General features: G+C 36.2%; 1 protein-coding gene across 2 annotated transcripts in view; it reads left to right on the top strand.

The window, feature by feature from the left end:
- PRKN (parkin RBR E3 ubiquitin protein ligase) overlaps positions 1-18131 on the top strand; it is a 713780-nt gene that overhangs the window by 679004 nt on the left and 16645 nt on the right. The window contains exon 10 of one of the 2 annotated variants that reach the window (XM_032681398.1): positions 17879-17965. The exons of the other annotated variant lie outside the window; for it this stretch is intronic. Within the exon in view, the coding sequence (XP_032537289.1) occupies positions 17879-17965 (87 nt within the window). The remainder of the gene's footprint in view (positions 1-17878; positions 17966-18131) is intronic. 2 annotated transcript variants of the gene reach the window in all.

Below are 18131 nucleotides of genomic sequence, written 5' to 3' on the forward strand. Positions count from 1 at the left end.
CTGTTGCTGTGTCTTTGCTGATCTTTCACACCCCTGTAGTAACTTGGTAACCTGTGGGGCCAATTTTAACCTCATGTTATCAGATATATTTCCATAAATTTCATTAATAGGTAGTGGGATAGAAGAGAAAGAGAAAGAGAGACTTTTCAAATATCCTGAGCTGCATTATGAGCTCAAGCCTGATCAAACATCAGAAAATCCATATTTCTCAAACTCATTATACAAATGTCTGCAAAACTGTCTCGATTGCTAAAGCTCATAGAAAAGCTTTCTTAATTTCTTTCATTCTGCGGAGCTCTGAAAAGGGAGGAGTTTTTGGGTTTGGATAAAACTGAAGAAGATAGTATATATCTCACAGCCTTGCTCAATATTCTAGCTGTACTAAGTGTTCCAGCAAAAGATATTAACTGTCTCCAGAGATTTTGCCCTTGAACAAGATAGTACCTCTCAGCATATATACTATGATGTAAATTATATAATATGAAATAAATGCAGAAATATCAGGTGTGGATTTATAAAGTATCTCTACAGATAGAATATTTTAAGAAATTCTTATCATGTGCAGTCTTGATGTTATTCTGTTTAAATGTTGAGGTATTTTTTCATTCATCTGCTTTTGTATCAAAGCTGTATTTTAGTCTTGCATATGGATTTTATATGACCATTACTCACAGAAAAAAAAAAAAAACCACAAGAGAAACTTACTCTTGAATATGAAGCACTTCAGTAGTGTGGAACCCACTGCTTCAAGAGGACATTAAGACAAGTCAGCTGGGGAGATATTTTTAAAAGTTGATTTACAATCAATATTTGGATAGTTACACCAGCCAAAACCAATATGTATTCACAGGACAAAGAGGACAGGTATTAGCTGTTTGTTGTGATGGTCTAGACAAGCTTCCCATCTATCTTATCTGTAACTGATTATTTAACAAAATTAGGAAGTATTTTCTGTTTTCAAAGAATATCATTAAGAAATTTTGTTAACAGCATTCTTGAAAGATTTCTTCAAGAGAGAACTGGAATTTGTTGGTTTAATATCTCTTAGTATTTAATCCCATATAACTGAACAGGCTTCTTTTTCTTTTTATCTTTTTTCCATAACTGCAAAAAACTAAACACTGTAAATCAAGAGTAGTTCCTGATTCTTGCTAAACACATTGCAGGGGAAAGATTTCCAAGCATGTTGATACATTACTTACTGTTGCTTGATAAATGAATAGTGATGATTACTAGTTTGTAAGACTCCTTTAGAAAAAGATTCCATATTTTCTAGGAAACATGAACCCACTAAATTTTGTTTAATTGGAAACATTGGATTATTCTAGTTACAGATAGATCTATATGAATTAAATTGCAGGCTGCAAAATTTGCATCTATACAGGGCTGTGGTATGATACAGTAGAATAACCATGGCATTTCAAGTCCTATCAGAATTATAAATAGAAGTGTGTCTTGAGAAATAGTAAGGTTTGTTAAAAAAAAAGAAAAAAAATCCTTCCAAACTATCTCTTCCATTGTTTAATTTTTGTTTTAATGAAGAACCTTTTGAAGAAATTGCTATGCTTGAATAGCATGAAGAATGTACATGACATTTTATTTCACTCACCTGTGTCCTTGCCTATTGTTCTCCTCAGCAGTCTAGAAGTGAAACATTTCATAAGCTATTTACTCTTTAACAACCATTTAATTATTATGCACCTCGTTTCTTTTGTTTACTTGTTAAATTTAAAAATATTTTCTGTGAGTTTGGGGCTATTTTATAATTTCATAGAATATTCCAAGGTGTGTATGTTGCTGTAAGATAACACTGGCAGGTCACTAGAAGCATTTGCCTCGGCCCTATACCTCATAACACCCACAAGGCACGTTTTATCTCAGAGTACCATATGTCTTTTTAAGCCTTCCAGTTTCTGTGGCTGATGAACAAGTATACTGTCAGGGTCTTAACAGAAGTGCTACTTTTATGTGTTTATAGCTCTTCCATTGTCTATAGTTCAGTGCTAAGATGCGCATCCGTTGTATATCAGATGTGTGTGATGGGAAGGCACTTCGACCAAAGTCAAGAGAGGGATAGGCATAACACTAGTTTCCTTTGAAAATCTGTAGAAGTGTGGACACATTTTGAGTGCTGCTAGTGGGCTGAGATGGTCCAATAGAAACAACAAGAACACTGCCAATATGTCAAATTATTTTCTTGTTTAAGAAAGAAATTCAGTAGAGAAGGCATTAATAAAACAAGATTTACAAAGACTTGCTGTAGGTTGACTTGTCAATTATCAGGTGTAAAAAGAATGATATATTGGGAAGCTCCATATAACTAATCACGTGTTTTAGTTGCTTGGCTTTATATGTTTCTAATACAAACTCATAGAAAATATGAATGAAATAAATTTGCTGTGGACTAGGAGTAAAGACCGAATGAAAAATTTTACTTAAGTATCCACTTGAGATTGATTTGAGTGAGACTATTTAAATGTTTTAAATTATGCTTATTCTTAACGGAGACTTAATGTCTAGCCTGCTACTCTCAGGCAGTAGACATCACTCTCATTAGGAATTATACATCTTAATTCATTGTGTAATGCCATGTGTGTGCATTCTTAGCAGTCATTATGCAATTATACATCTTAATTCCTTGTGTAATGCCATGTGTATATATCCGTAGCAGTCATTATGCAAGACAAAAACATGTAATTGGATCCCACAGTGGCAGTGGCATCTGCCAAAAATCACAGAAATTCCTCTTATTTAAAGGAAGGCTTTTCAAAAAATAGCAAATTTGTATATTATTCCTTGACTTCAAGGGCAATTCCTTTTTTTTCTTTTTAATCTATTGTCATATTAATAGTTTTGGTGGTATATATGAATTATAAATACAGAAAATCATGGGTTTGCATCTTTTAAAGTTGTTTCCCTTTGGAAGCTTGTCTGTGACTCATCAAGAAAAGGTGCTGCCATGTAATTCTGCTTTTATGTGCGTGTGTGTGTATGTGTTCACTGAGCAGACAGCTAGATAGTTAGTTCAAGCATCCAGGATGGTGGACAAGCTAGAGCAAATAGTTGTTAATTCTGAATTTTGAATCTTATCTTAACAAATGATGAGCATCTAACAAACTCCCGGAAGTGGACATGGATTCCACAAGGGCTAGAGTACAGGAGCAGAGGCTGTATAGAATGAGCTGGACCGAAGTATGGGATTAATTTCCAACTTGTTCCCCTGACCATGAGATCAAATAAAATGTTGATACAAACCTTGAATTTTATAGCTTTGGACCATTTTATGTGGAAAACATAACACTTTCTATTAATGGAAAACCAAAATAACTTGAATTGCAAGTCAAATTGCATCCTTTTCCCATTAATACCTACCAGGTTTTCATGAACTACAATTTTCTCGTAAAGCAGCTGAAAAAAGTGTTGCACACTTGATTCTCCAGTGGGAAAATAACACATATCACAACTTACAGGGGCCAATTAAAGTCCATCTCTATATGAAAAACCTGATTTTGCCACTTCAGTGCAAGTAGGCATGCTTCTCTTTTTGTTTTGCTGCTTATAGAAAAATTCCAACCTCCTATGTATCCAAAAATGAGATTGCATTAGAAAGTGCTGTTCGCACTCAGTTGTGGCACACAGTTGAAGTAAACATACTACATAAAGGTAAGACATCGTAAGACTCCAAACAAGGTTTGCTAATGATGCTTATTTATCAAAAAGCTACAGTAATAGCCCCCAAATACTGCAATAAGACAACTGAGAGCTGTAGTGGTTTGGGGCCATTATTGTTGAGTGTTTTTAAGATGATTTGCAAAAGTAACCTTTCTTTGTTTTCTGTGTGATCTGTCAGGATCTCTTTGAAGCCAAAAAACAAAAATACAATGGGGTCATACAGTAACAGTGTCTATTTTCTTTTTTCTTTGCATTAAATTCCTAATAGCAAAGGAATTTGAATTTTGAGGGGAAAATATAAAAAAATACATTTTCCCACCATATTATAATTATTTCAAGGAAAATGATACATTTCTATTTATCAGTGACCCATTAGTATGTTTCTTTCTCCTTTGATTTATGCAGAAAGAAAGCCCCCCAAAAAGCCAAAATACTGTGATTAGCAACAGAATAGAACCACAGACATATATGCTCAGGTACTGGGGATTAGACACACATTAATAATTTCCGCAAACTCAGTTACCTCTGAATAATATATAGAGAAAAGCAAAGTTTCTTCCTTTTTTTTTTCCCCCTTGATTAATTATCTGCTTTCTGTTCGGGTCCTGAATACAGAATTTATCTCATGCTACTCTAATTACCATTGACTCATTTGCATAGAATGCCTTAAGGATATACCTCAGGAGACAGAAAAGGTGAATGTCTCCAAACACATACCTTTTTGTTCCTGTCCCAAGAATAAACCAAAGTCACGTGGCTTCATAGCTGGAAGGCTTCCAGATGTGACTGCTTCCAAGTCTTTTGAGAGCAGGGACAGGGATAAGAGGAAGAGATGATACACCGTGTGTTTGGCAGTAGTATTGTTCTTAGTGGTTGGTATAGCGATATTGTTAGCATTGTTATAATGATATTATTGCTTTTATTAAGTTCTAACAGTAATTATATTGTTATTATGTTGTTTTCCTATCTTCAGGGGCAATGTGAGAAGGGTAATGCTTCCAGGTATGAAGAAAAAGAAAATGAAGGTATTGAGAGAGAGGGAGCAAAAAAAGAAGAGAATTTTCAACCACTTTTTTTTAAGACAAAAGGTTTTTAAAGGCATGGGGAAAAAATTAAAAAAGAAAGATAGTGAGTAGCTTGAATTTTGTTTCAGAAATGCAATGAGGAGGGTCAAGATGTAAATGTAGCTAGACAAATGGAAAGAAAAAGTGAATTTAGATGGAATGCATTGGAAGAGTAGTGGGAGGCAGGAGCCCAGGAGGATTTTGCATTCATATATCTGTGCTGACTACTCCCAATCACCTTCATGCTTTTAATATGCCTGGAAATGGTTTCCAGGATTAATTGCTCCATCAGCTTCCCACATGACCCAGCTGAGGCTGACTAGCCTGTAGTTCTCTGGATCATCTTTATTTCTCTCTTGAAGACAGAAGTAACATTGGGGTTTTTTTCAGTCATCCCATAGTTGCTAGGACCACTCAAAAGTAATCAAAAATCTCCTTGTAATGATGCTGACCAGTTCCCTTGGCACTCATTGGTGATCCCACCAGGGCCTATAGACTTGGTATGTCCAGTTTGTTTAAATATTCCCTAACTTGATCCTTCTTCAGCAAGGCCAAGTCTTTCTTAATCTAGACATCCCCTTTGGTGCCAGGAATCTGGGATTCCTGAAGAGAAGTATTGCTAGTAAAAACTGAAGTGAAGAAGGCATTGATTTCCTTGCCCTTTTCCATGTACTTTGTCACCAGATCCCCTGCCCCATTCATCAGAAAACCCATACTTTCCTTGGTCTTTCTTTTGTTGCTGATGTTCTTGCAGAAGTCCGTGATGCCTTTTGTGTTACTTACCAGATTTAAGTCCAGGTGGGTTTTGGTTTTCCTAACCCATCCGTACATATTTGAATAGTGTCTCTATGGTCTTCCTGGATCCTTGCTCCTACCTCTTGCATGCTTCATTTTTATATCTGAATTTAGTTAGGAGCTTCTTACTCATCATGCAGGTCTCCTGCTACTTTTAATTGACTTCCTGATGACCAGGGTGGATGATTGTTGAGCTAGAGGAGGTGATCCTTGAACATCAGCCACTGTCCCGGACCCTCGTTTTTTCCAGGGCAGGCTACCATGGTATTCTTTGGCCCTGAACAGGCCAAAGTATGTTCTCCTGAAGTCCAGATTTATGGTCCTTATTTTTGCCTTGTGCCCTCCTCTCAAGATCTCAAACTCCATCAATTCAGGGTTGCTGCAACCTAGGCTGCCTCCAGTCTTCACATATGCAACCAGTTCTTCCTTGATGGAAGTATGAGATACAGCAGACCACATCCCCTTGTTGGCTCCTCCATCACTTGTGACAAGGAATTGTCATCAATGCACTCCAGAAAACTTCAAGATTGCTTATGCCCTGCTATGTTGTCTCCCAGGCAACTAGAGAAATGTAGTGCATGTTGAATGATTTGTATATCTGTCAGAAATCCAAAGGAAAGTAAGAAAAATGCTGAGTTGTAAAATTATCTTGATAAACATGAAATATTTATGGAACGTATTTTTTGTAGACAGGGATCTTGCTACCTGTCACAGTGACAGGACAATATTTGTTGATTTTATACACATATATACATATTCAGAATCCGAAAATAGTTTCTTTTGATAAAATGTGTGGTTCATAAAAAGGTGCTGAGACAAGTGCCAAATTGTTTGCATTTCCTGTAAACCAGGTAATATTCTGAGTTAGATTTCAGGGATCATTTTTTGGTAGTTTTTATAATTACTTTACAGAAAATGACTAGGATCAACAAACCAAAAAAGAATTAGTTTGAAAGGTCAGACAGGAAGTCATATTATTGACTTGGTATAAACACTGTGAATACAATTAGCCCAAACCCTGTAAATTTAAAAAAAATCTTGTTTCAAAAGAAAATTACTTGAAACCACACAACTAGTCTTGGATTTTTGATCAGACGTGTGTTTTTCAGAAAGCATCTGCTTTTTTTTCCTTGTATGATAAAGCGTGGTATTTTCAGTGTTATTCCAATGCTTTCTCCAGCAGTGTTTGTAGAACGTTTTGCAAAAATGATGACTCAGAACCAAATATGAAGGTTTTAAAGATTATTGCAATTTCTCACTTCTAAATAATTTTTATTTTAGTTTATTCCCCTTCCAGATTACTTGGAATTGCAGATCTACTCCTTCAGAGTTTTGATTTAATTCCAAGGTCTGGCTATATCTAATTTTAGACTGATGCTTAACACCAAGTTTTCATCTGTTTTTGAAATTTGTCCAAAGTTTCTCAGTGTTGTTCAGTGTCAATACTCAGGCTTAGAAACACCTCTAATTAGAATCATCCTAATGCAGGGGGGTGTTGTTTAGGTTTGATTTGTTATTTCCAGTAAGGTACTATTCACACTCGGAATTTTAACCAAGCAGCCATTGAACTGAACGGTGCTGGTCTTTGGAAGGAGTATGAGTTGGATTTGATGACTGTAGATTAGTTATGCCCTAATTTTAAAGGATTTACTTCTTTGTAAGACAAACATCAATTGGAAGCAGAATAAAGGCTTAAGATCATTCTTTCCCCTCCCCCCTCAAAAAAAAAAAAAAACAAAACCACAAACCAACCAAAACAACCTCTCCAAAAAACAATTTATCTCAGAGAAATATCCTAATGCCTTGCTTAATTGAGTCACTAAGAGGAAAGGCACGCTCACTGGACCCTTGTGCAGAAGCTAGGCATTTCCTGAGAACAGAGAGACTTACAGAAATCTGTTCATTATTTTGTGCTCTCCCTAGCACATAAACTAGATGTGTGTTTACAGTTCTGAAAAGCAAGTGCTACAAATAGGGGATAACATGAACCCAATGAAACACTTAAAACAGCACTGTATTTATCCAAGATACATTATTTATGCTATGTTATTTGCTCAATGGTCATATTTAGAAAGATAGTCTTTTTACAGTGCTTCAGCTGTTACTAGATCCAAGAGAAGTAAGATGCAATGTCCTTGAAACAAGGAGTGCCCCTTGCTCCTTTTTATGTGTTTCAGTGCATCTGAATACCATTTCTTCTTTATGTGACTGCCTTGTCAGGACTGGTTTTGCATGTATCAGCTGTTAGTAACCCTGGACTGGATCTTAGCTGTTAACTATGTTTTTTTTAGAATCTTTTTCAATTGCAAAAGGTTAGCAAAGCCAGCTTGTGTCGATTCTTGTGTCACTGCTGCCATCTTCGGGAAGTTTTCAATATTGCTGGGGGAGCTTTTTTTTAATGTACATAAATTCAAGCAACGAGAAGATGAACAAAGTATGTGCATCTCACACATGGTTACAGGAACACAGTCCGAATGGCACAGAATAAAAGTCTGTACGTGACCTGCCTTGGTTCTGTTAGGGATATTTTAAAAAGCATTCAATGAAGGGACTGTCCTGATTTCTATTGCAATTCATTGTGAATTAAGCACTGTGTACTTGCTTAGCTCTCATCAGCTTCCCAGGTTGCATGTTCAGTAGTTCATTTCAAGAACCATGTTAATGAACCCATCATATTTCCAGGTCTGTTTCCACTTATAAATGTGCAGCTAGATGCTCAAATGCCCAGGGCATGCATGCATAGCAGCAGTATTATCATATGGAAATAAGTTTGTTGTACTGTTTAAGGGCATATTAATTGAACTGCAAAGCTGCTAGAGCAGGAGTGAAAGCCACAGGCAGCAAAATTCATTCCTCATGACGTTCCTTGTGAACTGATATATGCATTCAGCAACCAAATGTCTTTCTCAAGCCTGTGAGAACTGGTATTTTACTGTAGCTTTCAACCACTTTGTTGCAAAAAAACCTCAACTTTTGACATCAATATTGTAAAATTATGCAGGAAAAATATTTTCAAGATGTACTTTGTTTTAATTGTTATAAAATGCTTTGTCTCACACTTTCTAAAAGCATCTCAACTATCACGTTCCCTCTTTGCATCCTAGCTCCTCAAAAATAATGTTTTCTTCCATGTAAACTTTATTGCCTCTTAATATCTATTTTAGTGGTGACAATGTACACTCTAGCTTTATTTTCTTTACAGAGTAACTCATACTCTGAATTTTTCTGCTCTGGAGTAAGTACGGTATTGTTCCACTGGATTTCTACCACCATAAGCAGGAAGGACACATAGTTTATGTTTTATTTCATGCCTATATATTACATATTTAGAGTTAGTTTCTCTTTTTCTTTTTTTTTTTCGTTTTTATCAGTTGTAAGTGGAATGCTGCATTCTCAGAACAGAGAATTACAGGCACTAGATTACAAAAAGTCTTTTAAAAATCATGGTTTAGTTACATTTTACATCTTTGACTGCTTTAAAATTGTTCCTCATATTCATAAATTACTAGTCTTCTTATCCTTTGCATCTGGTTTCTAAGACATTTGATTAAATTATAAGGTGGCAATGGTATTGGTTTTTTTCCCAATGTTTCCTCATATAAATACTTTATAATTTATTATGGAAATTATTTGTAGAAATCTTACATTAACCTGCATCCACTTTGCATTTTATTATTCATCCAGGCATGAAATTGGTAAACATTATACACTAGATAGATGTGATAAAGTGTCTGTACCACTTACTAAAGTTACTTAAATGGGAACAGATTTAAGTCAATACACAATTGGTTTTTTCTCTCCAGTGGTGCCAACAAGAGCCTAATACTTAATTAAATTTCTTTGTCATGTCTGTACTGCAAAACGAAGTAAGGAATTTCTGTAGTTCTGCATCCCCAAGCTAGCTCCAAGTGGTGCTGAAACATCTACTCAGCATAATACAGTGCCATGCAGAGACAGTAGCCCAGGTCCCAAAAACACTACAGCTGCATTAGCTACAGATTTTTGATATGGCTGTAAGACTTACAGCAGGGCTACCTGAAAGCTTCACAGCAGTGGAAGCTGCAAGTAAAACGCAGTTTTGCCACTTGAAGAAGGGAAAGGGTCTAGGCTACTGTTGTGTAGAAGGTAGAGAGGAGAAGTGGGTACGAAGGAATTAAGAGCAGAGGAAGATGAGTGACTGTGACAGCTGGTCCTGAAGGAGGGGTCAGAGTCTGTGGCAGCAGCTGTTCCTGGGGTTAGGGAGAGCTCCTCAAAGTAGCAATGTTTAACATCTAAGGTCTTGTCATAGTCCCTGTAGCATGACAAGCTAGAAGCCTTGCTCTCTCTGCTTGCTGTCCGCAACTCTGGCATAGGTGAGGTAAGGAAGAGGGACATGAATGTCTTGCAGGGTTTAGCAGCCTGCTGCTGTAGGCAGCTGCCTAATTTGTTTAAGCTTGTTTGGCTTCCTTTTCCAGAAGTAGCTTGGTTGGCATCAATCCGGACATCCCTTCCTAATGCTTCAGGGCACAATATTGTTCTGCTTCTAGTTAAAGCCGTGCAACTCTGCCAGGGCCATTTATGCCTGTTTTGACAACCAAAACCATGGTTTGCTTTTAAAATTTTGCAGTGTTTGAACTCTTGTTTGCTTGGGTAGTCAGCTATCAGGTAGATTTCTTCAGTGATAACAAGACATGACTCTCTTATGTATACATACCAATAACATAAGGTTTTCATACTTTTCAGTATGAATAATGTTGTTATTAACTATGCTTTATAGGTTTTTCCTTCTTATTTTCTGGAATGGGCTAATAAGTCTTACATCCCAGCCAACATGCTGAGAACAAGATTGTGCAATACCCTTATGTGTAGAGGAATCCCTACACATGAGTATTGGGTAGAGGAATCTCTAAAGAGCATTATCTTTTCCCTCACAGAGGCCTGAAGTCATTTCATCTGAGAGAAGTACCTGGGTCCCACTCTGCTTCTTTCTTCTGTTCTATCCCTTGCAGCACTTGGACTACAAGGCAATTCAGAAGGAGGCTGGAAAGCTGGCTGGCTGGCTGGATTGCCAATCCACATAAAATCAGTACATGAGATTTGGGGAGGTCTGGGACAGGTTCTCTGATCTTATGCTGTGTGTTTTACAAATTCATCTTTTAGATTAATGCCACCTGATATAAGGCAAGCTCAGGACAGTATATTTGGCTGCAGACACAAAATGGCCAGCATTCACAGAAGAGGCTTCAGATGTAAATGCCATTATCTAGATCTTAGGGAATGAGCCCATGGGTTGTTTTCCAAAAGTCAGGAAGGAGACTTTCACTTTCAGATTCCAAAAGAAAACATTGAAATCTTGATGCAGTCCTACACTTAAAGCTTTTAATGTTTATAGAAAATTGCCTCTTTATAGTATTGATGGCAAATTGCCCTTAGATTTCAAAAGCTGCACACAGAGTGCAGCTATATTTTTGACACCATGTTTTGACAGATTGTCATGCTTCTCACAAAAGTTTGATTTTAGCTGAAATATGCATAGTAAATGTGTGTACTTTATTATAAGAAAAAAGACCAAAATTGCTCTGCAAGTACTAGTGTCGTTAAAAATGGATGCTTTTTCTACTCTGGCATTTATCTTCATTGTAGCATTTGCACGTTTTTCTGTAAGTGGCAATTGGCAAAGCCACAAATCCTAAGTAAACATATCAACCGCAGGTGGTAAATATTCTGCTTTTAATATTTCTAGCTGTAAGGACAAGAAATACTAAAAGACAGGGGGTGTGGATGATGGTCTCGCACTTGGTGCTGGATATGACAAAGTGCCAGAGGCAAAGTCAACCCAATACCCAAGATGTGAGCTTCACAGCAGTAGCACAACGAGAACTGTGACCTTCGGGGAGGCAGAGAGGGTTGGTTTTCATTGACTTTGGATGGAAATAAGTAACAAAGTTCATAGCTTCAAAGTAAAAAATGCTTAGTCTGTGTTTATGAATGTCTGAAATCTAGCCAAGAATCCAACTGCTCTCTTAATCAAAAAACCAGACTATATGGTAAAATCTTTTCCTGTGAAATGTGGGGTCTGGGGGCTTTTCTAAAAGAAAAATAAAAAATTCTGTAGGTACTTATCATTCACTATAACATATAATTTGTACTTTGGAAAGCGTATTTGGAAGCTGTATTTTTCTAAATGGAAACAGTTTAGAGAGATGACTTTGGGTCATTGTATACGTCACTTCCTGACTGCCTTGATTTCCTGTAAGGCATGCTTATCTTTTCAATATAAATCTTTGCTCCAATCAGCAGCCTATAGTTTGACTACAAAAGCTCATTTAGAATCGAAACTTGATGCCTTATAATATTTTACATTTTCAAGGGGGTTTTTTTGACTGGATGATCGTGTTGTCCAGTGAAGATAATTAATTTTTTACCTATCCAGTGTTTTGTTTCTGTTACTATTTAATAAAAGACTCTTCAGATAAAAAAAAAAAATCTGGTTGAAAAAGTCCTGCTAGTCTGATAAAAACCGAGCAGCTATACATTTGCAATATACCATATAAACGTTTGATGGTTACAACTCATAGGAGATTCTGTGTTATTGGTGACTACTTATTTACATTCCTCCATTATATTTTCATTTACAAAAAAAAAAAAAAACCACATGGAAATACTTTACTGATTTTCTCTATTAGGCAAATTTTGACCTTTCTTTAGAGGAATGATCTGAGATGACTAATGGGGAGTCCAATGTCTAAAAACTGGAAATCTCCTTTATGTGTGGCTTTGTGATCTTGGACAACTATTTTTGGTGTAGATCCTCAGTGGTGCTTGGATAGCCATATCAACTGAATTAAGATCCTCAAATTTTAGAGATTTGTGGCCAAGATTTTCTACAAATTAGTCTTCAGTCACTAAAACAGTAATAGTAGTATTCTGGTGCTTCACTGGAGTACAATGAAAGAGATTTTCTTACAGTTCCAAGATGTTCTGATGCTGTGGTGATCAAAGTTGTGCAAGTATCTTAGAATGCTACTTATTTTGCTTTGATGTATAATATATAACCAAACTGGTTTTGAAGACATAAAAGTAAGTTTATTTAGTTACATATGTATCTTACATTATACATGGTTTCCCTGAGATTCTCTTTAGAATATACTATAGCCTTTTACTTTATAAGAGCACTTAATGTACATTTTCTGGCAGCTCAATAAAGAATAGAATTAACACTTGTCAGCTGTGGTTTGTTTCAGCCTTAGCATGAATTATAATGTAGTACCCTTTTGGTTTGGTTTTGAACTTGATTTTAGAAAAGAGAGTAAATGCGTTGAAGGTTGATTTCTTGAAGTACTTGTTTTCCTGAGAAGGAAGATAAAACTTGTAAGTTCTACATTTTAAATTAAAGGCGAGGAGATCTGTGTTGGTTTTATTTGTTCATATAGTTATGATTTTGAGGAACCTTTGCATTTCTTGCATACTAGTTTTGCTCCAGTACTGATGGAGATGTTGATCCTGCCTGCATTCAGTAGCTTTAATTTTCATGATTCCCATCAGTAGTGAAGGGTCCAGACAGCCACCACTGAATGAGGGATGATCAAAAAAGGTGGAAGAACAGAGAAGACAAAGCAATTTTTATAAGATTGCTAGTCAATATATTCTCAGTGACAACAGGTCATAACAAAAGAAACTGATTTTATTCTATAATGAGATTGCAGGTCTGATAAGAAAAATTGATTGCACAAAATCAATTTCATTTTTTGTAAGACTTCAAACTATAGAATATTCTGCTAAGCAAATCACCATAATATATCAATAGAAGGCTTTAGGGGGGTGGGCTCCAACTGATGTGGTTATGGTTTGAGCAGTAGCATTGTCTGATCACTGTCAAATGATGCAGTATGGATGCCTCACTGTGCTTTGGCCATGAGTATTAAGAACTGGCAGATCACAGAAAGTAGTGTTTTCTGTGAAGAATCAATGCATAGCAGGGTATTGCTAGCAGCATTTAACAGGGACTGTCAGCAAACCTGTCAAATTCAATGCTCAACAGTGATTCAGAAGTAAATAAAAAACTTCGCTGATTCAGCACAGAAATAATACAAAGATTAGTCAAATATAATTAATGACAGAAAACAAGACAATCCCCAGAAAAGTGCCATGAATATGATTTGGGCCTGGAGGAGCAAGGGAGGAGGAATGGCTTAACCAGTGAGAAATTTAAGAGTTTCTCTGTTTAGGTTAAACAAGATTCAGAGATATCTTGATTACAGTACATAAGTACCTTCACAGGAAGAAAGTATGGGATACTGAAAGACTCCGTATTTTAGCAGAGAAATGGAAAGCAGAAAGCAGTGACTGGAAGCTGAAACTAGAAAGGGTCAAAGTAGACATCAGATAAAATTTTTAAAAGTGATTTTGAAGGGCCATTAAAGTACTGTACCAGAGGTATGAGTGCATCTTTCCTCACCTGATACCTTTAATCTAAATGTGAATATTTGTTTTGGAAGACACACTTTGGCCAAACCATAGGCTGTCTTCAGTGCAACTAATAATGATAACTATGGTAGTGAGACATGACAATTCACATTTCGACAGGGATTGCAGAAGGCTAGTAAGAAATCTGGGTATGTACTTGGGCTTATACAGAAGTCCCTAGCAGTGAACCTACAGTGCTGCCGATTAAACAGTGTCTATGACTACCTTTCTGCAACCTTGCCTGCATTCTGCTGTATAGACACATGGGAGGAGGTAAGGTTGAAAAAGAAAAGGAATATCTCAGTTGAGAAGTAACTTTAAAATAACAGTAGGGAGCTCAAACTTGAAGCTTTTTGTAAGGAATGGGAGTATTTTTTTGAAGTTGGAAGAAAGATAATTTTAACAGTAATATTTTATAAGCACTATAGGGAGATATTATCAGAGATCAAAGAAAAGGCATTTGCAGTAGGCAAGGGAGAGAATGAGAGCTGTGGTGCTTAATCCAAGGGAAAGCAGTTCTTTGAAATGTTGTGAAAAAGGAAATGGCAAAATGTTATTTCCAAAAAACCGACCGGTATAGCATGGAAGTGAAAAACTCATTTTTCTTTCATCCAAAAAAAAAAAGAAAAAAAAAAAAAAAAAAAAAAGAGCTACATTCTGCTCCCACTTTCAAACTTAAAACACTATAAATTGGCCAGTCAGGAATAACTGAGACTGCAGCTTGGTTTTACCACCCTAGTTTTTATTCAACAGCACTACAGATGTCATCTATGGGGCTTGAATTCCATAGAACTGACCAGAGTTTGGTCTGATTTTACCTTTTGTTTGAATAATCGTAATGATAGGAGGATTTTTAAAACAGGATCTAAATCCCTGTTGAGGTTTTTAATACCTCCTATTGTGAGGTCACTTGGATTTAGGATTTCTGCTTGGGTCTATCTCATACATTTTTACAGATATTCAAAAGCCTGTAATAGCCCACACACAGGTTATATTAATTTCCAGTGCCTAAATCCCTTAAGTGCTTTGGGGATTTCCCTGCTAATCCTCTTTTTAATGCATAAACCTAGAGGGTAGGTTTGAACCTTTGGGATTTATTCTTTGTGTTGGTTGTTTTCCAAGTGAAGAATCTTTCAAGGGTAACAACAGTAAGTGCTAAATACACAAAGACATAGAAAGTTTATGTGCTGTTTATATTATCACAGCAATCTGCCAGTCTTTTTTTGGCACAAGAAGGAAAAGAAAGTGTGACTATTATTAGTAATTATGCTACTTATAGTAACTTTAACACTTATTAATATTAAATTTATGCAAAAGTATTAAATCCTGACTGAACAACTCAAATCCTTTCCTTTCCAAGGGCAAAATAACAGTATTAATATTAATGAAGCCACAAAATACAAGCTAACTGACAGCATTTTTGCAGTTGCTGTATTTTGTTACTGAAAATGTATTATATTTTTCATGTCTGAATGTAAAAAACAAATAAAACTATCACAAACTGCTCTTTGTTTTAAGTGACATGCCTTTTCTTTATGATGCATGCTTTGCCATAAAAAGGGTGTGCTTAATGCATTTCTGTTGGGAGATGCCTATTTATTCTGACAAACCGATCAGCCTCCGGGGTGTTCTTTTGCCACAGAACTGATTTTACATCTCATCCATTATCTAATAAGATGTGAAAAGAGTATCCTGTCTTACAAAAAATTCAGGCTTTGTTTCATTACAAGGATGTGGCAGGCTCACTCATAGACTTACTTGCAGGATATAGAATTGTTAGTGAAAGGCCCAGTTATACAATCATGCATATTTCCAGCAAGCCTGTGGGGAAAAAATTGGTAACATTGGTCCTGAGGATAATTTATTTCAAAGGTAAGTATAAAATGTGGACTCTCTAATAAGAAAGTGCATTTCACATCTTAAATAGTACTGCATGAATTTATTAATTGCATTATTATAATAAACAGCAATGCCTCAAACTAAATTGTGAAGCAGCTAGAATGTCTTTGCAAAATATATGCCCTGGGTTTTGGTTTTTTCTTTCTTCATTATTTCCCCGTTTTCGATGTTTATGAAGGGTTTAAAATTGCACTTGTGAGAGAGATTGGAGTGAGGAAAGCAAGCTGAGGCATTGTGTGATAAACGCAGTGATAATACAAATGTATACAAAACCCTATCAAACAAATGTTGTCAGTCAGATGTGTTCGTAAGGAGGAAAAGTCACAAAGGAAAAAGAGAATAGGATACATGGTAGGAAATACAGATAAACCTGGGCATAACATTAAATGTTAAGGAATAACAAGTCTTTAAGATCTTAGGTGTCCAGGCAGAGTACCTCTCTATATGCATTTGCGCAGTGTTTAACATGCCTGAATCTTTTGACCACTAACGCACTGCAAATCATCGTTGTATTTAAATGATGCTCTATTACAGTAACGCAGCCTCTCATACAACATATATTGCAAAAAAGTGCCTCCATTGTGAAGCTGTTGGCTAACCACAAGTGAATTAACAAATCAGTGTCGGCTGAAGTGAAACAAAACATTTTAGATCATTGGCAGAATAGTGGAGAGAAGTGACAAAAAAGTAAACAGATGATTAGGTTTGATATCTGTGGAAGTTACAACACTCACTGCACTCCTCCGCTGCAAATTTCTCTGACTTTCTGAATAGTAGGATCAATCCTTTTGGACTTGAACAATACTTCTTTTTATAAAGTGCAGTTTCTTTAGCATGACAATGAAATATGATTTTCAGTGCTTCTTAGGAAAGTGAAAATACAGCTTGAAAGAGTTCAAAATGAAATTGCAAAAGCTGGAATTTGTGGTAGATAAATGTTCTAGTGTCATGTCCTCCTGATATCCTTTATTCAGTACATGTGAATGTAGCTCTGTATGTAAAAATCAAGGCTGTTTTATCAGTCTTGCTTATAATGCCAGTCAGAATGTCTTACTGCTGAGAAATCTTTCAGAGTTTGGAGTTGCATCAAGACAGCACATCTTTAAAACAGCATAAGAGAGACCCATTTTATATTATTGACTTTTCCCCTTACCTGCAAGGACACAGAATTTAATGTAGCATTGATGGGTTGAAGATTTTGACACATGTCAAGACAGATATCTTCATTTTAGAGTTTAAAGAAAAGGCATTACACTTGATAAATATGAACCACTGTAGGTGGCAGAGGCAGCTCAGACTGAAGTAGGGACAATTGTTTCACCCATCTGCAAAAGACATTACTTTTCAATAAAGCCTTAGGTAAAGAACGATGTTATTTAAGAAAGATGAAACCAGAAACATTGCCAGAAATACAATAAGGGCCTAGAGGTAAACCCCATGTTAAGTAACCTATCATTGTGTCCTTTCTATACATTTTTTTAACCATTCTATAAAAGTCTATGGCAAGGACATAATTTCCTAGAAAATGGCATTTCATATGGCCTTTATAAGATGGTCACCCCCTAGTAAAGTCAGCAATAGTTTTCCATGGAGAATGCATTTTATTCAGAACAATGAATAGACTATTTCTGTTAGCAAACCCTATAAAGCAGAACTGCTTGTTTCAGCCATCAACCTTCTTGTATAAACAGATTTCACTGCAGCAGAAACACAGCCATAAGTACCTACTATGACTTTATGTCCCTAAATGAACCATATAGCAAAATCTCAGTTTTAATAATGGCATTTATGTTACTTCACCAATGAAATGTATGATAATAACAGCAAAATTGTTGTGTTAATGATCAGAGTGTATAATAAGATGCAAAATTAGTAGGATTATGGGAATTTAATGGGATGAGAAGGACAAGGGATCATCTGCTATATGACTCTTCATGATTGTAACCTGCTGTCTTTATCCCTAGCATGTTTTTATGACTGGTGTGCTTTGGTTTGTTTCCCAGTTTGTGTTCTGCCGTGAATGTAAAGAAGAATACCATGAAGGGGAATGCAACTCTCTCCTCAACACACAGGGAGCCATGGCCCAGAAGGTAGGGCTCTCACAATTCCTGATCATTATCCCTGGCCCAGCTAGAGTGACCTTTGTCAAATGGGTGCTAATTAAAATCCTAAGTAAAAGCAATTATGTTCATGCTAAATTACTCCAGCCATCAGAGTTACCGAATTGGCTCTGCAGTGGATTTCAGTCGCTTTGAT

The sequence above is a fragment of the Chiroxiphia lanceolata genome, chromosome 3 (assembly GCF_009829145.1).
Source record: "Chiroxiphia lanceolata isolate bChiLan1 chromosome 3, bChiLan1.pri, whole genome shotgun sequence".
NCBI classification, from domain to species: Eukaryota; Metazoa; Chordata; class Aves; order Passeriformes; family Pipridae; genus Chiroxiphia; species Chiroxiphia lanceolata.